The sequence below is a fragment of the Talpa occidentalis genome, unplaced genomic scaffold, assembly GCF_014898055.3.
Source record: "Talpa occidentalis isolate TD23 unplaced genomic scaffold, MPIMG_talOcc4v2.1 talOcc4.16, whole genome shotgun sequence".
Taxonomy (NCBI): domain Eukaryota; kingdom Metazoa; phylum Chordata; class Mammalia; order Eulipotyphla; family Talpidae; genus Talpa; species Talpa occidentalis.
In genome coordinates, this window is record NW_023601653.1 from 17,725,231 (window position 1) to 17,746,177 (window position 20,947).

The window sequence follows — 20,947 nt, forward strand, 5'->3', positions numbered from 1 at the left end:
GTCCCATGTAGTTCTCACCCACATTTTCCCAGTGGTTACTTTTATAACTATAGTACAATAAGTTGATCATCCCTTAGTTAAAAAAATTTGTGTTGTGAAGTATATGTTTTATATATTCTGTTCATTTATCTATTGGAGTTTTAATATTTTCAGTTGATTTGTAAGTATTACTTCTTCAGTAGGTTGCTTTGTGAGGTATATGTTTTATATATTCTGTTCATTTATCTATTGGAGTTTTAATGTTTTCAGTTGATTTGTAAATATTACTTATTCAGCATGTTGCTTTGCATCTGAATCCCCCCTCCCATTTGTTACTCTAAATGTATTTTCTACTATTGTGTAATGAATTACCACAAACTTAGCAACTGAAAACAATACCTATTTATTATCTCACTGTTTCCATGAGCCAGAAGTCCATGAAAGGCTTATCTGCACCGGCCTCTCAGAGTGTCATCAGCCTAAAATCAAGATGGCAGCAGGACTACAGTCTCATCTGAGACTTGGAATACTTTTCTACACTCATTGACTATTGAATTGAGTTCCTTGCTATAAGACTGACACTCTTATCCTTCAGTGGCAACACAGTTTTTCCTGTCTCATAGCTGTGTCCACAACATAGTAGTCTGTTTCACAGCCAATGGAAGAGCCTCTCTGTTGGATTTTGTCTCTTACCCTCAACCTTCTTTTCAAGGGCTCACCTGATAAGGTTAGACCCTCTTAGGTAGCCACCTTTCGAGTTAAGTCAACTGATCAGGAACCTTAATTACAACTGCAAATTCTTCTACCTCTACCCTGTAATGTATCTTTTTTTTTTTTTTTTAAAGATTTCCCTTTTTTTTTTGTTTAAGATTTACTTATTTATTTATACAAGCACTGGGTACAGTCAGAAGCGCAGGAGGGCGAGAGAACTCACCAGAGCCAGAGCAGGGAGCAGAGCAGGCAGAAGGACCAAGGTACACCGCTGAGGGGAGCAGCGGGAGGCAGGAGAGGTCTGCGCCGCCATGTGGGACCCTCCCCTGGTGGCCGGGGAGCACCCGGGGATCGAACCAGCGCCGCAGAGGCCGCGGGCAGCCTCGCAACCCAGCGCTCAACCGCTGCGCCACCGGGGAGGCCCCCTGTAATGTATCTTAATTGTGGGAGTGAAAGTCTTGCGCACACAAGGAGATATCAGATATCAAGCAGGGTGTGTGTGAATACCAGTAGGTGGGCCCCTTGGGACCCTCCTAGAATTCTGTCAGCGACATTCAATATGACGTATTTTGTTTAGCACATAGCTAGCACATAGCATTTGATCAATGTTTGCTGTGTGCTAGCAGGGAAAAGTTAGCATTTGCCATGAAGAATTAAAGTTTTATGTGTTAATAGGTTTGTGCTATTCTTTATTTTTTTAATATTTTGTAGAACTGGGGTAGGTCAGAAGTGTGGGGGATGAGACGATTCACTAGAGACAGAGTGGGGAGCAGAACAGGCAGATCCACTGAAATACACTGCTAAGCGGAGAAGTAGGCCAGACAGGAGAGGTCTGCTGTGCCTTACATGGGTTAGCTCCTTGGCTGGGGATCTAACTCAGACTTTAGCAGTGATAATGCTGAGATTTAACCCCTAGGCCACCATGGAAGCCCAGTTTGTGCTATTCTTTTACTGGCTTTTCATACTCAGATTCTTTTAAAAACCAAATACTTTTAATACCTTTTATGATTTTTATTTTTATGTATTTTAATACTTGATGCAATTAGAATTTGATTGCTTTTCAGATATCTACAGGATTATCCCTGTACCATTTCTTACTCGTTTCCTCTCGAAAAAACACACTTGATAAAGTTTTACTTTTTCTCTGGATTTTAAAACTATTGGAGTCTGAAGTTGTAATTTTTATTGTATTCATTGCGCATTGCTTTCCCACTCTCCCGCCCCACCCCCCAAGCCAGAGTAAATTATTTTGAAAACCCTACCTCATGCATTTAGGAAACTTTCAAAGCCAGTGTGATTCCAGCATCATTCATTCGCAGTAAGGAAAGACCAAAAGGTAGAAAGGAAGACATGGAAAAGTTTGGTCTCGTCTTTTAAATTTTGCTGTCAATTCCCTTTTGAACTAGGTGAACTTTGAACAAGTTCTATTTGATATAGAATCCCACTTAGCCACAGTTTTGCAAAAGCTGTGTAAAGGATGTGAATTGTCGCTTCCTAGCTGCTGCTGTAAATACCCTCAGTCCAGCATTCCAGTCGGGAAGATGGAGGAGCAGGATCCCAGCCTGAATGTGTGCTCTGCAAGCCACAAGCCACTTTCAAGCTTGCTTTCCTCTCACTTAGTAAACATTTGTGTTGGACTCAAACTGGGAAATTTAAATTGATTTGTCACTCACGTTAAGATAATGAATGCAGCAGGATTTCCGCTTGTGGGTAAATAAATAACTTTTTTGTCTTAGTTATCCTTATTTGTGTAAGTTAGCCCTGTGGCATGCTGACTGTCACCAGATCTTGGGAGTTTTTACATGCACCTGTGTTAATCACTGAGCGTCCACCTGCCTCGTAATCGCAGCCTACGAGGGAGGCTCAATTTTTGGTGACTGTGCCCAAAAACCAGCACTGAACATTTTATAACCTGACCCAAGAGTGTGTTAATGGTGGAATGAATGAGCTTTTGTTCCAGATGCTTTCGCTTGGGAAAAGCACTGAGCTTGTAAAGTCTTCTGACTTAAACAAATTATCAAGTGATATTCGTTGTGTCAAAGCTAGCCAAAGTTTACCTCATACGCCTAGGAATCTAGAGGCATTTACTGAATGGGCATCTGTTGGGTATGCAGGTGGGCACCAGAATAAAGCCAGAGTCAGCTTGCACTCAGGTAGCTTCTCTGTCCTGTTGCCACCCAGGTAGCCCCGAGACTTCCTGTGTCCTGGAGAGCTGTCACTGCTTGGGTCAGCGGGAGCACGTGAAATGCTACTGTTGAGAAATGTGACTAGTGTGCTGGCCATTCAAGATGATCTAATATATTATCAAAGTTTCTGAAATCCTGGGGCTCAAATTAAGCTCTTATTATAAAGACAAAATGCAAGCTCATCAGCCTCATTGCTATTTAAGAAGAGCTTTGCATACTGAGCCCTCCTATTCCAGCAGACTCTTTTTTTCAAGCTTTTATTTCAGTGGACAGATACATGAATGAAGTAGTTTTGCATTTGTGTGGCTTTCTTTAAATGTTGATACCTTCCTGACCTTCATTTTTGAAATTTGTTGCACTTTTGGGATAATTCAATAGTAGTGTCTCTAAACAAGAATAATACACATGCTGTCTAAAGACAGACACAAAGATTATGTTCCCTGATACTCTGGACCTGTCAGAAATCCCAATTACTTTGTTAGTTAGTAATTCTTTAAAATAATTTCTCCTTAGTTTATTTACAATAGCTTCAAATACGGCTGGATATTTTTTTTAAGAACAGCTAGCTTATTAAATGCTCAGCTATTTTAATTTAAGTTTATGTTTGCTTTGGTTTTTCAATTTAAAATTGAAGTTAATATCCTGTGGAAGTAAAATGCAGTGACATCAGATTGCAAAATTATAAGGTAATGAAATGACCCATCAGGCAATATTTCACACTATATTTAAAAAATAAACCAGATTCACAGAAGGGAGAATGTTCTGAACATGGGGAAAACCCATATCAAATTATTAAGATGTTCTGGTTAAGTATTGAATAGACAGTTACCTTTAATTGTTAAATGCTTAAAACATGGGAAAAAATATACTGATATACATACCTCCTAGGCTTAACAGATGTTAACATTTTGCCATGTTTGCATCAGATTTCCGTCACCTGTCTTTCAGAAATAAGTGCCTTCTCTGAATGCCTCTTCCCTTCCTGCTTCTTAGAGGTCTCTATAACCTGAGGGTGCTGTATATCATTTCTTTGCATATTTTTATACATGAAATGAATCCATAAGCAATATAGTATTATCTCTTGAATTAAATATTCACATAAAAGGCATCTCTTTTGTAACTCGCTAGTTTTTCCACTGTGGTGTTTGGAAATTTATCCCACTTTATTCCTGTTTTTCACTGCTGTACATTTCAGTCATAGGTAGGTTGATTCTGAGGATCAGAAGTTCTGTATGCTTGTGGGACACTTCCTTTTGGGGAGATGCCTAGAAGGGACATTGCTGAGGCAAAGGGAAAAAAGAGTATCTTCAACTTTGCCATCTGTTCTTAAGGAACTCTGTTAAATAGTTATACTTCCAAATAATAGTTGTACTTCCAAAAAATAGTTGTGGTTTTTCAAAACCACATTTAAAATCTGTAACAGAAAGGTTTCATAATGACGTTAGATTTTGTGTAGGTGTTAAATAGTATTTGTTTAAAGTTTGTGCGCATTTTATTTTGTCTGACAGCAAATTGAATTTGAATTTGCTAATCAGCAGTTTTTTTGAGCCTCAAGAATTTGTCATCTCTATGCTTACTCATTTCTGTAAAAGCTGATGTGTTAGTATTTATTGATCTATAAGTATATAAGCTTGAAGTAAATTTTAAATAATTAAATACAGCAAAGCTTCTCCCCTTTAATTGTACAGTTCTATGAGTTATGACAAACTCAGTCTTGTAACCATCACCCAAATAAAGTACTGAATGTTTCCATTAATAGTCCTCTTACCATTGTCTCAAGCCCTGGCTGGCATTGATCTTTTTTCTGTCCTCACCGTTTTGCCATTTCTAGAATGCAGTATCAGTGGAATCACATACTCTTTTTGAGTGTGACTTCCTTCACCTAGCATAATACTTTCGGGGATTCCTTCATTTTTTTTTGCCTATATCAGTAGTTCATTCCTCTTAGTAAGTTGTATCAGTATATTTTTAGGAGTACTAAAGTATGCATTCATGATACATGAAAAATGAAACCTGTGACTACATTTTTTTTTTTTAAGATTTGTTTATGCATGCAAGAGCTGCACTACAAGCCAAAAGTGTGTGTGTGTGGGGGGGGGAGGGTGAGAGGATTCATCAGAGACAGAGTGGGGAACAGAACAGGCAGATTGACCCAAGTACACTGCTGAGGGGAGCAGTGGGCAAGTCAGGAGAGGTCTGCTGCGCTATGTGGGTTGCTCCCTGCCGGGGATCAAACTTGTGCTGCAGAGGCTGCAGATAGTGTCATAGGTTGCTTCTTAACAACCCCTTGTGCCACCAGGAGGTCCCGTGTGACTAATTTATCTCAGCTTTTCTCATGTCACTGCTACAGCATTATAAAAAGTTTGACCTACCCTCAGAAGCTCTGGGTCTTAAGGTGTCCTTGTCAGTTGTTAAGCTGTCCCCGCCTTCTCTCCCTTCATACTCATATCCTCCTTCAGGGATGTCTCCTGCCAGTTGTAGAACATTTTGGGGAGACATGGATGAATAGTACCAATTTTCGTGGTTTTGGTTCACTTCTTACTAGCCATATATATATATATATATATATACATATATAGAGAGAGAGTGTGTGTGTGTATGTGTGCATTTTATCCTCATGCAAAGGAATTACTGATTCATGGGCACCACAGATAGGTTCTTCGATTTAACTCAGATGGAAAAAAGATGCTGCAGAGAAGAGAACAGAGATGCTAATCGTCATGGCAACGAGCAGGTTTTTATAGTGGAACACTGCCTTTGTAACCCAAACCAGTCACCTTTTTTCTAACCACAGAAAATAGACTGACTCAAACTTAAGGGATTATAGTACCATTTCTCAGTGTGGTTTTATTTATTGATTGATTTTGGGGGGAAGTCTTGCAGTGATTTTAATTCCTTCATTTTCAGAGTGGAAAGACACCTTTCAGGTGCCTTAGAAATTTACAAAGTCAGGTACTTCTGGCTTTCCCATTATTATGCGACACCCTCATTTGCCCTCCTCCACCCTCTCCTGTCTAATCCACTTGGCAAGAATTTTTATAAGGGAGTAGAAAGCAGATGAGCTTGGAGTCTGAACAGACGTGACGTGTTCTGTGCATGGGCTCCTCCCTGGGAAAAGTATCCCAACTCCTGTCCTTTGAAAGCTTTTGCTGTTGGACCTCGTGCCATCGTGTGCTTGGTTCTTCGCCTCCATTGCTCTCCACATTCAGCAGATACGGAGCATCTCCCTCCTGTGAGTCACTGTCTAGGTGGAAGGTTCAAAGTCCATCTTTTGCTAAGAACTGGAGGATTGATCCCGGGGTTTTCTTTTGTTACCTGTGGTGAGGTTTCACAGGCCAGTGTAAGACAAGACGGCTGATGTGAGCAGGTGCAACTTAACTTGGGAAAATGAGGACCTCCTTGAGTCTTCCAGCAGAGGCACTCAGAGAGGAGGCAAACACGGGGCTGTGCTTTATTTGCCCCGAGCTTCCTGACCCAAAGAGTCACCTCCACCCAGGACCTTGCCTCGAGATACCTTGAGCTCAGGGGCCTCTGGCCCTAACACGGATCCTTGGACAGTATCATCGAGATTGGTGGTACCTGTGTCTCCACAGCATGTAACATGGAAAAGGAGTCACTTGGACACATGGCAGTGGATTTTAAAATACGCCCCCTCTAGCCTCTTGGGCTTGCTTCTTCTCAACCCCTGTCGCCCAGTTGTCTGTCTCATTGTTTTTTCCACCAGGTCTGGAGTGGTTTGTGGGAGATGTCAGGCCAAAGTCCATCCCTTAACAGCACAGGTGTGGATCATGTTTGTGGAATAATCAGCAAATACATGTTAAGCATCAGCTGTGTCCCAGGCACTTCAGGGAACGAAGTAAAAATCTCCACCCTCATCAAGCTCATACTAGTACAAGGCAGACAGCCCAGAGATCAAAAGCTAAAACATACATTATGGTAAATGATGGTGAGGGCAGTGTTGGCAAACAGATGCAGAAAGGGGGCCAGGAGGCCCAAGGTGTGGGAGTAGAGGGAACAGTTATAAATAGGCAGCTCCAGGAAAGCCTTCTCTGAGATAACTGAGGGGGGACCTGAGAAAAGAAGCCATGCTGATGTGCAGGGAAAGCGTGTTCCAGGGAGAGGAGACGGCCAGTGTAGATGCCCTGAGACAGGAGTGTGCTTGTTGTGTTGGAGGCATATCAGACAGGCTGTGTGGCCGTAGCAGGGTGAGCAGACGTGAGAGGTAGTAGGGAAGCTCTCTGCAGCCTTTGCAGTGTCAGTTCGATTCCTGGCCAGCCAGGGAGATTCCCACATGGCGCGGCAGACCTCTCAGCAGTGTATTTCGGTCATCTGCCTGTTCTGCTCCCCACTCTGTCTCTGGTGAATCCTCTCACCCTCCTGCACCTCTGGCCTGTACCCTAGCTCTTGTATAAAAATAAATCTTCAAAAAAAAAAAAAAAAGGTAGTAGGGAGGCCAGTTAACTCAACAATACAAGTTTTACAAGGATTGCCTAACTGCTGAATTACATGTAGGTCACGGGTGGGCAAAAACTGGTGCAGAGAGACCTGGGGGGAGTAGGGAGAGAGGGTGCTGGAGTGCAGGGGATAAGAAATGGTCAGATCTTCTAAATGCAGGCTATGCGGAAACCCTCCCTCGGTATGCTCAGACCTCTTTGGGGCCGCTTCATGCCCGGCTGAGGACCAAGGGCCTCAAATCCTGATTTGAGGTTTTCAAATCCTGATTCTGCCACTTTAAGTTCTGTGGGTTCATCTTAGGTAATTTGCTCAACCTGTTTGAGCGGCTTCCTTGTGTGAAAATGAGTATAATTCTTTATAAGAATGCTGAAGGCTTATGTAAGATAACGTGCTGAAAGGGTCTTCCCTGACTGTCTTTCTCCACTCACCCCTACCCGGTCTCTTGTGTGCCTTTGTGACCTTGTCACTTTTGGTTCACTTGTCCCACAGAGATTGTATCTCCAATGCTTGGCACATACTGCAAAATTAATATTTAGATGGACAGAGAAACGGGAGGAAGCGAGGAAAGACAGGAAGATGAATTAAGACTTTCCCGCTTAGATATTAGTATAATATTTGAGTTCACACATTCCAGCAGACAGCAGGACTTTTTCTTTTTGGAGTTCAGTGTTTAAGGACATCAAATGATTAGTTAAAGCCTTGGCTACATTTCTTATTTAAATAAGGCTAATTAGGGAAGACATAGAATCTTATTTCCATATTTTAAATTTTATCTTCCTGCTTTTGGCTTGTAGGAAGATATTTGAAGATGCTAATTGGGTTTTTTTTTTTTTTTTTTTTTACTTAGGGTTCTTTAAGAATACAGATGTGTTAGGCGATTTCATCAACAGTCTAGAAGATTTTCCCACATTTTATTATGCAAAAGGTGGTAACAGTTTACCATTACCTGAGTACACGGGTGGTCTAAATTACTCTTCACAGTGTCAGTGTAGTAGTTTGAATGCCTTGTGGGTTTGGAATGCTTCTGTTACCTACTTACCACGTGGAAAGGTCCAATCCCAGCGTAGCTTTTCTGTTCGGAAAATTCTGTGATACCTTGTTCACTGTGAGATCATTTGACCTTCATCCAGAACTGCTGCGGTATCGCTTATGTTTAAAAGTCTGTGTTACAGGTTGCATTTTGTCCTCAAAGATATATTGAAGTCTGTGATTTATAATAAGAAATATATATTTGGTTTGCGTCCCCATTTCTGACACAAAGCTCCTAGAACCCTTGGAATTTTCTAAGTGATGAGAGTGACAAAAGTGAAATGTGTACCTTTTGTTACTTATATATCAAACTCCTTTCAGCCATGCCAGGGTTTATGTTGATGAGCTCACTTTTGGAAAGCACCGGAAGGATGGTACTGGTTGCTAGGGGAACCAACCAGGATTAGAGGGTTGATTGACACTTTCAGTACCACCCCCACTTCCAGGAAGGCCAGAGGTGGATTTAATCATCAGTGGTCAGTGGTTTGATTTACCGTGCCTTTGTGGTGAAGCTTCCATAAATCCCAGGGACAGGGTCCTGGAAAGCTTCTGGATTGGTGAACATGCTGAGGTGCTGAGCTAGGTGGTCCAAAGAGGACACAGAAGCTCTGCTCTCCTCCCCACAAACCTTGCACTGTGCATCTCTGCCATCTGGCTATTCCTGAGTTAAAGACTGGTATTATGGATGTGTAACCTGCTAAGGAACTGAGTTCTGTCATCACTCTAGCAAACTCATCAACCAAGGAGGGGATCGTAGGAACCTCTAATATACAGCCAGCTTATCAGAAGCACAAGTAACAACATGAACTCACAATTGGGGTCTGAACTTGAGGAGGGCAGTCTTGGAGGCTGAGTCCTTCACCTTTGAGATGTGATACTGTATCTGAGTAGTGTGAGAATTAAGTTGTAGGACAACCAGTCGTATTGTAGAATTTTTTTGTCTTGAGACCACAAACACATACACACACACACGTGCGCGCAAACATTTGGTGACCAGAAGAGTAGTGTGAGAATAGAGGAGACATACAAGCGTGAGTTTTTCTTTTATAAAGTCCTAGTCTTTCTTGGAAATATGGTATTTACAGAGGAATCAAGTTAAAATGAGAGTATTTGGGTGGGCTCTAATCCACAATGACTGGTGTCCGTACAGAAAGGGTAAATTTAGAGATGGACGTGCACAGAGGAAATATGATTTGAAGACACTGGATGGATCCTAACATGTAAAGGTGGAAGGTTAGTGATGCAGCTACAAATCAAGGAATGCCTGAGGCTACCAGGACCTAAGAGAGGGTCCTGGAGTAGTTTCTTTTTAGCAACTTCAGAGGGGACCTGGTCTTGCTGACATCTTGGTCTCAGGTCTCTGGAACTGAAAGACACTTTCTGTTGTCTGAAGCTGTGCAGTTGGTGGTTCTTTGTTACAGCAGCCTGGGAGACTGATACTGTCAGCCAGCATATTTCCTTTGACCCCCACAGCACCTGAAGAAGCCCTAAGAGGTGGCTTCAGCGTGAGTAGAAATACACTCTAGGGGCTTTGGTTCTAGTTAGCAGATGGTTATCTCTGTGCTCCCCACAAATGCAGTTTTACTGATATTCTTTACCATCTAAATAAAAACAATATTTTAAGTTGTAGCAAACTCATGAAACCCTATGACTAAGTAAGTCTATGGACCCAGTTTGGAAAACATGGGGGTGGGAAGAGAAGTAGTTTAGACTCTGTCTCTGAGTTCAAATGCCGTCCCGCCACTCGTGACTGTGGGGCCCTGGCCGCCTCAGTAATCCTTCTGAGTCTGTTCTGCAGCTACAGGATAGAAATGATACCTATCTCCCCTGTGAATTGAGGACTAAATGAAAAATGGTCTGCATTGAGCCCATTGCAGGTGTCCAGGAACTGATTGAATCTCGGAGGCTGTGGTTCAGGGAAAACCAAAGGTGGAGGACCTGAAATGGTTTAATTGGAGTGGGATCCTCGCCGACATAGGAGGTCTGACTCCCTTTTGAATTTTACCTAAGATTTTTTTCATCCAAGTGCTTTTTCCCCTCAGATAAAAAAAATGATTCCTTTGCTCAGAGGAGACCAGAAGACAGCATCTGGTTCAGGACTGAGCCTGTTCCTTAACAGAACTCTAGACCTGAGACAATTAACTTGCCCAAGGTTAGGCGGTCTTCTCAGTTGCCTTGTTTTTTGTTTCCTAGGATGACCTAAAGCCCAAAAAAAGGTTGTCTTATGTTTTCCTTTTTTAAAATCACAGCTTTATTAAGATATAATTCATACCCCCTACAGCTCACCCTTTACAGTGTACAATTTAATGGTTTTTAGTAAATTCAGTGTTGTGCAGTCATCACCACAATCAATTTTAAAACATTTTCATCATCCATTTCCATTAGCAATCATTCTATTTCCTTCTTCCCCAAACCTCCAGGTCAAGGCAGCCACTAATCTACTTTCTCTCTATGGCTTTGCCAATTCTGGGCATTGTCAGTAAAGCGGATCGGGCGTAAAATGATCTTTCCTATCTGGCTTCTTCCAGCATAATGTTTTCAAGGTTCATCCCTGTTGTAGCACGTGTCAGCACTTAAATTTTAGTGTCAGAATATTCCGTTGTATGGTGGATATGCCACATTTTATCCATTCACCAGTGTTGGGCATTTGGGTCATTCCCACTGTGTGGCTATTACGATTAATCTGTTATGAACATCTGTGCACAGGTGTCTGTGTAGGCCCGGGCCTCCTCCTGGGTACACACCTAGGGGTAGAATCACTGGGTCATAGGGTAATCCTACATTTACCCTATTGAGAAACTGCCAGTGTGTTCTTCATAATGGTGGTGCCATTTTACATTCCCACCAGCCATTTATGAGGGGTCCTGTTTCTCCATATCCAGCACTTACCATCTTTTGATTATAGCCATCCTCGTGGGTGCGAAGCAGTACCTCATTGTGCTTTTGTGTTGGCTTTAAGATTTCTTTTAATATAAGTAGTTGTTATATGAAGAAATAGGTAATACCTTTAACTGTGAAAGGCTGGTGTAATTAATACCATTTTATTATTCTGTGCATTGCTTCATTCCTTCTTTCTAGTCATTTCTTGAAGCTGCTTATCCAGCACCAGGCTTCGAATCACTGTTGTGAGTTCCCATGACTTGGCTTTTACATTGTTGCTGAAATTGCAGTGAAACAGGCCCCTAGAATTTCACGGTCCTCCCCATTAAAATGTCCAGGGTTGGAAGGCCTTGGACAGTAGCCAGCCTCTTGAGGGGTGTAGGAGGTGTCTGGCCCTGTGTTGTCTTAGGCAAGAGGCCAGGGCATTTACTCACTATTCTTCCAAAGGGTAGCTGCAGCTGTGCAGATGTACCAGTTATAACCAGTGGGTATGGCCAGAACTGGTCCCTTGTACCTGCAAAGATAATACTCCATGCCCTCTTTTTAGACATACTTTATGGGCTGAAAATTTCATCTTAAAGAACTGGAAGACTCATAAATGCATAACACCTGTGAGGCCAAAAATAAACACTGGCTGGATGAATGAATAGCTCTGGCTCTGGCGCCGGACACCATGCCAGCCTGGCAGCTTGTGCAACCCACACCTAGTTGGCTTGGCCTACTGGATAGGGACTTGTAAACAGCAACTTTAGATGAAACAATGCATAATGAAATCAGGTCCTTGAATTATTGTTCAGCATGGACGGGGTGGGTGGGGATCATTCTTTTCTAATCAACATAAAGAAAGGAGAGGACAATTTTCCAGGACTTGTTATGTCTAAGTACTCTGCACTTTCATAGCTTCATGCAAACAAGAGGCAGAAATGCTCTGTAAAATAAATTTTATAAAACATTGACTAACTTTGGCTCAAAAGTTCTGTCATGTTAGCCTGCATTAAAATTTAAACTCCAATGAATATAGAAGGGTCAAGTCCCTTTTGGAACCTCTTTGCATTCAAAATTTTTTTTTTAAGAAAAAGCTGTTCTTTCGGTCCAAGTGCCCAACTCATGGTGGCACTCAACAAGTACTAATTCTCTTTCCTTAACTCATTCTGCAATCAGTCTCACATTTTTCTTTACAGGCTTAGTAGTCCAGCTCCAGATATGACAGAACACAGGGTTGATTGTACTGGTTAGCTTATCATTACAGAGAAGTAAAGCTCATGGCAAAAATTAAGTATTGATGGAAATGAATATTGTAATTTGGTAGCTGCGGATTGACACATACTTGCTAAACAGCTGCTTGGATTTCAGGAAGCTTGCCTAGAAGAAAAAAAGATCCTAAGAACATTTTTACCCTTTGCCAGGTATTTATAAAAACATCATCTTTGTAATGTTCCCTGTAAAAGAAATTTTATAAAACACTGGCTGGCTTTGGCTCAAAAGTTCAGTCAAGTTAGCCTACATAAAAAATTTAAACTTCAATGGATATAAAAAGGTTAGGACCCTTTTGGAACCTCTTTGCATTCAAGATTTTTTTTTTTAAGAAAAAGCTGTTCTTTTGGTCAGTAGGTCTTTTTTTTTAGACTTTCAGGGAAGTCATAGTTACAGGCTTTATCCATGTCTGATTGGGTGCCATGGCAACAAAGGGTTATGACTTTATTAGAGGAGAGTCAAGCATGCCAGGAAAGATAAAAATCAGGGTATGGAAAATGTCTGACCAGATGAATGATTTTGGATCATGTGCCTTGGAACAGAGAGGCTTCCGAGTTGCCATCAGTCTCTATTACAAACCTAATTCCCAGTGGGTTGTTATGAGGTCATAGGGATGGGTGTTTATTTCCTGAAGATCTGTATGCATTTTGGCTTTTATTCATTCATTCATCTTTTTTATATCTTGCTATGTTTTTTTAAAGAATTCAAAACAGGAATGCTAGGAACCTAGTGAGAGATGATTCTGGTTTCAGAGGTAGAAATTTAGCACATCCTTGTGGAACTGATTACAGCTGTAAATTGTGAGACCGTGTGGGAGGACCAATTAGGGGGGGCAATTATATATAACTCGATTGCACTCTCCCTGAATTAAAGCTTGCTGTGTGCCTTCCAAGCTGGGGGTTTCATTTCCCATCCATGTTTCTGGTTGATGGGTTTAAAGATATTGGTTCCAGGGCAGGATTGTGAAATCTCTGTAGGAGTCACCCTTTTCTTTCAACAGCAAGGTGCAGGCTGTTGCTATAAACAAAACTGCCTGCTTAATTAGAGTTCTTTTGCATAGAGGTTCTAATATTTGACTAAGGAATGGCGAGACACAAGGACTTTGAATCATCCGCTGTGTTCTTGTTTCACCTGTGTTCTTGTTCTTGTTTCACCTCTGTTCTTGTTTCATATGTCTGGGGCCGTATTTACCTTTCTCTCTCTCTACCTGCTGTTTGACATCTGACCTCATACTGAAAGTGAAAGAACTCTGAAAGGGCAGAATGATTTAACAGCGTCAGTAACCCTGGCGTGAAAACCAGAGGCAGGTTCTGACATCTCTGAGTTCAGAATTCATTCGTAATTTATGGCCTCTTCACGGTGGATCAGAAACCTCACAGATATGCTCATGTAAACATAAGACTAAGTAGGATAAGAGGAAAGAATTAGCTCACTGGGTATCAGGTCTCCCTGCTATCATTAATCAGCTATTAGGTTCTTCGAGAAATTCTTTAACTTCTTCGCCTTGGTTTCCTTATCTTAAAATATGGAGTTTGACCTGCATTGGTATTTCCCAGACTTCCCTGTTTATAAGAATAACCTGGGGCACTGTTATTAGAGATCTGACTCGCTCAGTTTGGAGTGAGGTGGGGTGAGGATAGCAGGGGCCCCAGGTCATCTTTTGGACCAGACTAAGCTCAGTTATCAGCCTTTATTTGGGCACAAGTTAAGGGTGGGAGGAAAGCAGTCTTAACACAGACCTGTAGTTTCTGCCCCCCAACATTGGTCTAGGAGGGCCGCAGAACAGGTGATTGCTGTCACAATTTGGGAAACTCTGGTAGATACAATTTGCACTCCCTTCCTGCCCCAAACACGACTCCCCACAAATTGCCCCTCACAACCACATGAGCCAGAAGAGTTGTGTAGATGGGAGGGCCTCGTGGTGTCTGCCTACTCCCACATTCCAATCCATGTTTGAAAAGGCTATAAATTTTGGAGTAGAGTTAAAGTGAACACTTGCATTCATAGAATTTTCTACTCTATGCTTGTTGTTTTCTTTGGATAAGACGTGGTATTTGCTGAGCATAGTTATTTCTGTTGTGTTGAGGAAGTATGAGCAACAGAAGAATTATCTGGGGAGACTGTTAAAAAAATAAGATTAGACCCAAAGATTTATTAAGATTTATATAGTACAGGGCCTGGGTATCATTCCTTTTCTTTTTTTGAACTTGACAGGTTTTGCGGGGAGGGGTCCTTTTTTTCTTTAAGGTTTTAAGAAAGTTTGTGGGCTCCTCCCCTCTCCTCCCAATCTCACCCCAATTGCCAAAGTAAAACTAACTGGAAACATAGATGTTCAGTGCAAGGAAATGGTTAAATCAAGCCACTTAGCGCTTTGAGTCTGCCACACATTCAGCAAGTGCCTTAAAGGAAAAACCTGATGTCCTGAGACTCAGTAACTCTAAGGGCTCCCAGAATGTCACATGAGATCATTAATTGCCACAGCAAACACATTTTAGTGTCTACCTGCTCTAGAGAGTTTCTGTTTGTGCCAGTTTAACAAAGATGAAATAATAATTCATGGAATTGCTCAGTAGGTCTTGCACAGAAACCTAAGTTATGAAGGTTCACCTTCTTTTCTTCCTGTTAATTTAAGAGGTACAAGTTCATGGGGGAAAAAATGCTCATGGTGCTATAAAGGGCATAATGTAGAAAATGAAGTCCCTCCTTCCAGCTGTTTATCTTTATCTCCAGAGATAAGCATTATTGTTTCTTGTGTAACTTTACAGAAATGTTTTCTACACAAAAGGTATATATTCATTTATTTAACCCAGTCTCCTGTAGATGGACATTTTAAGTTTCCTCTAAGGTTATTTTCTCCCCGTGTTTGTTTTGCTTTGTAATACTGTGCTATCTTTGTACATCTTTTTCCTGTAACCATGTATGGGTAAATTTCTAAAAGCAAAACTGCTGGGTCAAGGGCTATGTGTCCGCTAAGTAAGGATAGTTGGGAACAAAAGGTCCTTCCAAAGGCTTGTACCAATTTTCTAGGGAAAATTTTTATTTTCAAAAGACTTTCCTGCCCCAATTGATTCTGATGTAACAGGAAAGCAGCTAACTATCCTTGTCTACTTAAAACTTGAGGCTCACTTTCGGGCCTCTGGTTGAAGGAATTAAATGAGATGTTTCCTAAGAAAGAGACAAAATTAAAAGGTGTCTAGGGAGTGCAGAGGAACAAGAGAATAGAGAATGTTTTAGGATACCAAGCCGCTAACTAACCCTGAATGTGTGTGGAGAGTGCTTCAGGAGGTGACAAGCTGAACTGGGTTCTGAGGAAAGTCAGACACCATGGAACATAATGTGACGGTGAGAGAACCGCACTCTGGATGATGGGAAACTGTTGCTGAGAGATGACAGGTCTCTTTTCGTAGATGCTGTAGGGCAGGTCTGGTGGAAGTATTAGTGATAAGGTGCTCTTTCTTCCTTTTAAACAGCACCTCTAATGTGAGTCGTGGAATAGCTTGTGTATGTGTTGTAAGTATATTTCAGAGTAACATATGTCATGTGGGAGGGCCCACATTTCAAAGAAATGTTATATTGAGAGAATTATGTCTCAGCAGTCCATCAAATTATGTCTCGGTCAGTCAAACTGCATCTCCTTATTGTCTGAGAACGAAGACATAGAGCCAGGTGGCGTGGGGATGGTGCCGGCTTAGAGCGGTTTCCATGTAATCAGTTAGGCCATCTACCTGCTTTTGTTTTGCCTCCAGTTGGCAGTGAGATAGAAGATCTGATAGACTCGCAGAAAAGTAGTTGACTCTATTCAAGCCAGGAAAGATTTGGGAGCTGTCTTGGATCTGTTTATCAATGAGATGCAAGATTTTGGAGGTGTGTTTAAAGGGAGGACATAAAGTCTTGAGAGTGGCAAGAACTTCAGGTCAGGACTAGGCATGTTGAGGGAAGAGCACATGTTCTTTTTCAGCTCTTCGGCTAACTGTCCTCTCCAGCTAGACATGCCTGGCCAGCCGCATGGCCATATTAAAAGACAGCCAGAAATAAAGCAATTTCGGAAGACCATAGCTCTAGATTTAGTCAGTCTCTGCATTTAATCAAAAACAATTGAATGGGCCAAGTGACTAGAAAGCTTTGAGGCAATTACCAAACAATTTTATATCAGAAACCTGGGTTTTCGTTTTTGATGTTTTCAGGACTGAGACAACGTGAAACAAGTATGCTGGACTGGGCTGTGGATGAAAGAATGGTTAAGTTGGAGATGAAATAAAATACCCAATGACCGAGATTTTTTTTTTTTTTAGGTTAGGAAAACAGCTATAAAAATAGATAAGACAAGTTAAAACTCCAAATATGAAAACAAAACCGCAAGAAAAATGAACAAGCTTGCTTATGTGGAATTGAATTGTTACGCCTTCATGGTCAGTTCTTATCCTTTTTTAATATTTTAGTTATAAATAAAAGAGCAAAATGAGACTCCCAAAGAAAGTACATATTTCTTAGGTGCTAAGTATACTATTGATTTAACATTTGGTTTAAGGCAAGATCCATTTGCTAGAATTTATTATTTAACATTTATTTAAGACCTTTACTTGAACTGAGCCAGAGGAAAAAGGCCATACAGTATTAACTTGGGTAGACACACCCTTCCTCTTAAATATTGCAGGGCAAGATTTACACACAGAGTAAAGTTCCGTTATTTTGAGTAGCCTTCATTACACTGGCAGAATCCTGCCTTTCCCAAAGCCCATTACCTTTTTCTTCCCCAACACATCCTGCCCCAGTGCAGAATTAAACCAGTACCACTTAAATCACATAATAATTTTGGGATCTGTGCATTTGTTATTTAATGTCAAGGGCAGAAACCTCTGGTCCCCTGGGCCTGTTCTGGCCTGAGTTTTTCATGACTTCCAGCAGTTTAAGTATTTGAGAATCTGTTCCTACAAAGGAGGTCAAAGGGGATTTAAAGACAAGTGACTGACAGCAAGAAAGCTTGTTATCTGTTACAAGGGTTAGTGCTCGAATTATTATGAGACAAAGCCGTATGTGAGCACGAAAGGGCAAGAGGAAAATAATAACTCTCTTCTGTATCTGGTAAGACTTCCAGTCCTTTTCTGAGCTCTTTTCCAGGAGGAATTTCCTGAGATGAGCCTAGAGTCTCATAAAAAGTTAATTTATTTGCCCACAGTCATGCGGTTACGAAGTGGAAGAGCTGGGACTTGAGCGGAGACGTCTAAGGTCAGGTGTGTCCTCTCAGGGACCCCCGTGGCACTGTGGTGGACGGGCCCCAGTCCTGCCCACTTTTTTCTTTCTGTGAATGTGTGTGTGGCTATCTGTGCTTAAATGTGCCCCAGAAACCTGAGACTCATCATGACTGAAGCGGAATTCCCCTTTACCCCAATCACTTCCTGTGGCCTAGCTTGTGAATGATCTTTTTATTTTTTTTTTTTTTTCTGATTATGTTTACTGAGGTAAAGTTTGTTGTATTTGCTTAGGGGGTTATAGGTTTAAACCTTTACAGATGTCCTATCACTAGTGCCCCACTAATACTCCACCATGTTCCACTGGCCCCCCTGGCTCCCCTGCTTCCCTCCAACCCTCCCCTTCTGGTTGCCTCAATTTGCAGTGAGATGCCAGGAGTTCATTATTGCTTTGGTTTTGACTTTGTTATGTTTCTCTGCATTTCAAATATGAGTGAGACCATCCAGTATTTGCTTTTCTCTTTCTGACTTTGCTTACATTATCCTCTCCATCTCCATCCACGTTGTGGCAAATGGCAAGAGTTTGTTAACGTTTATAGCTGAGTAATATTCCACCTTGTGAGTAATCTTACCGGCCACCAGAAGGAGTAAAACAGAAATGGGTTATCCTCGATTCCTTGCCTTCTGATCCCCCACATCCAGTTTGTGTCATGTTGATGCTATATTTCAAAGGCCATTAACCCTTTCTTCCTTACCACCCTGCACCCAATCTTGGAAACTCTCCCCATAGATGACTACAGAAGGCTCTAGTTTGCTCTACCAAAATGCCTTTTCTGGCCTGTTCTGAGGAATTGTCTGAAACAGGGATCCGGTCACCCTAGCCCTTCTAGGAGCTGCTGTGTGGCCTAGCAGATGAAGTCCAAATACCTTAGCATGATGTGTCTGGCACCCTAGGGTCTGGTGACTGTCTGCTGTCCTAGTTCTTCTCTGCCCTGCGCTGTGTCCTCCAAATCCTTGCCTGCTGTCTGACTGATTCAGAACTCTGTTTTTCTGACGCACCTTCTGCTGACCAGGCTCTTTGTGCCTTGTACCAACATTGACCCCTTTCTCTTGTCTCGTGTCACCTTCCACACGTCTCTCATGGCCTCATCAGTGGCCTCCCTGGTTTCCCTGGCCCCTGGTCTGGTTGAGGAATGTGTCTCTTGACTCTTTATCACATCGTGCTGTGCCTGACACCAGAGGCACCAGTGAGCATCTGTCTCATGAATGAAGCAACAGAGCGGAGCATCTCCTGACCCCCCTCGCTACCTTTGAGCTCCTGCCCTTTCCTGAGCCTGTAGGCCTCTGACTGCTCACTCTGCCTTCATTCATTCTGGGTGTCCTGTGCTCACTTCCCTGCTTTGCATTTACTCTGGCCAATCAGCATTTGTTGAATTGAACCCATATCCTGGTCCTGTTGCAATCCCAGAGCTGCGTGATGATAGGACGGATTCTAGTTTGCCTCCCAGCAAAGATCCAGAATTACCCATCCTCTCTTCTGGCAGCACAAAGCCCCCATTTGTCCAGCAGGAGGTTGAATACAGTGTATTATTGTTGGCGGCTGCATTGGTTCCAGTGCAGGGCGTGGAGTTTCTCCGAGACAAACACAGGAATACTCAGAGATGTGAGCAGTGTCTCTCAAGCCCAGGGTGAGTCAGAAGGTGGGTGCTATTGGATCGTCTAATCTCCTTCCTTGCAGATTCATGTGCCTCTCAGGCAAAAGGGTGAGCTGGTCCCCAGTCCTGTTTGCTCCCTGGTTTGTTGAGTAATGTTTGGTAAGTCTCTTCACTGCTCTCCTGTTTTTATCAGTATGTAAATAAGTATTGCAGAACTTGATAGTGATATCCGACGAGGTACTTAAGTGAAATAGATTGCTTTTGTGCTCTTAATTGTTATTTTTGTGTTTGCCCAAATCTTTTCCTCATTTCTCAGTGGATTTCTGGCATTTAAACTGCCTAAACTCCCAGTGAGGCACTAAATTCCCCCTTTGATCATTTAAAAACACGTAAATCCAGTGTGTGTGATTTAATAGACGAATAAATATCTGGTTTTCAGTGTGCCAGCTACTCACTGGAAAAGGGCCAGTTCCCTCCCGCTGCCCTGTCCGTTTGGAAGTAATCCTGCGTCTAAGCGGGGTGAGTTGGAACCTTTGTACACTAACATCCAGTCTTTTGACATGTGGTCATCTTTGACAGCCCTTCTCCCTGGGAGCTTTAGACTCCATAAAACTGACTTTATGTGACAGTGTCAGCAACTGTCCCTCTATCATGAGAGGTGTGGCAGCCTCAGAGCTGTGCGGAAAGGGGAGGCAGCAGCAGGAAGCACGGTGTGCCTGAGTAATACTGCTCCCCGACACCCTGTGATGACAGATGTGGGGCTCCCTATGGAGCAAGGAAAGTTTCATTTTACCTGAACTGACCATGTGAGCTGTGCCAGCTCAGAGAAAATCATACTCAATTTGTGGCTGTGTGTGTGGGTCTGTGTCAAGAAAGACTTCTGTGTATAGCCATAAAATAACTATATAATCTTTAATTTCCTGGGCATTAAAATATTTGAACGCATTTATCAATTCAGCTCTTTTTTTTTTTTTTTTTTTTGAGTATGTATCAGAGCTTTGTGTGGACTGTCACAAAGGTGGGCTTATTGATGATGATCCACAGTCTTTGGAAACTAAAACAGTTGGGCACAAGGGGTGTGGGAAGTTGGTAGAGGGATTTGCTGCTTATTGTTTGACCCTTTGCATCTTGGAGAATAAATTTTTGTTATAAAAGATGGAGGGCCAGCTGTTCTAACAGCAAAGCCCCTTGTTGCATTGTGTCACTTGCTCCTGGGAATGGAATTTCCAGGTCTTTATGGCATGTGCATGTTCAAATGCCAGCCAATTTTTAATGTTTTCAGAATTTATTAAAAGTAAATATTTCAGGGCCTCCCCTGGTGGTGCAGCGGTTGAGTGCTGGGCTGCAAGGCAGCCCACAGCCTCTGCAGCACGCCGGTTCGTTCCCCGGCTGCCAGCGAGGGTCCCACAAAAAAAAAAGTAAATATTTCAAGTACATCTTGCAATTTGTTTTCAATGTTGCCTCATTTAAAGCTAAATCCTAGGGACCTCCCTGGTGGTGCATCGGGTTGAGCGCAGCACTGTGAAGCTGTCCACAGCGTCGGCAGTGCGGGTTTGATTCCTGGTCAGCCAGGGAGATTCATCTGTGGCACAGCACAGCAGACCTCTCC

General features: G+C 42.2%; 1 protein-coding gene across 6 annotated transcripts in view; it reads left to right on the forward strand.

Moving 5' to 3' along the window:
* The window catches only part of TMCC3 (transmembrane and coiled-coil domain family 3), a 130,840-nt gene that overhangs the window by 75,353 nt on the left and 34,540 nt on the right, over positions 1–20,947 (forward strand). The window contains exon 1 of one of the 6 annotated variants that reach the window (XM_054696125.1): positions 16,885–16,903. The exons of 2 other annotated variants lie outside the window; for them this stretch is intronic. In XM_054696125.1, the coding sequence (XP_054552100.1) occupies positions 16,901–16,903 (3 nt within the window). In that variant the 5' untranslated portion in view covers positions 16,885–16,900. Of the gene's footprint in view, positions 1–16,884; positions 16,904–18,556; positions 19,384–19,838; positions 19,858–20,947 lie in introns of those variants that run through there. 3 more of the 6 variants (XM_037513860.2, XM_037513861.2, XM_054696127.1) reach the window with 3 other exon arrangements.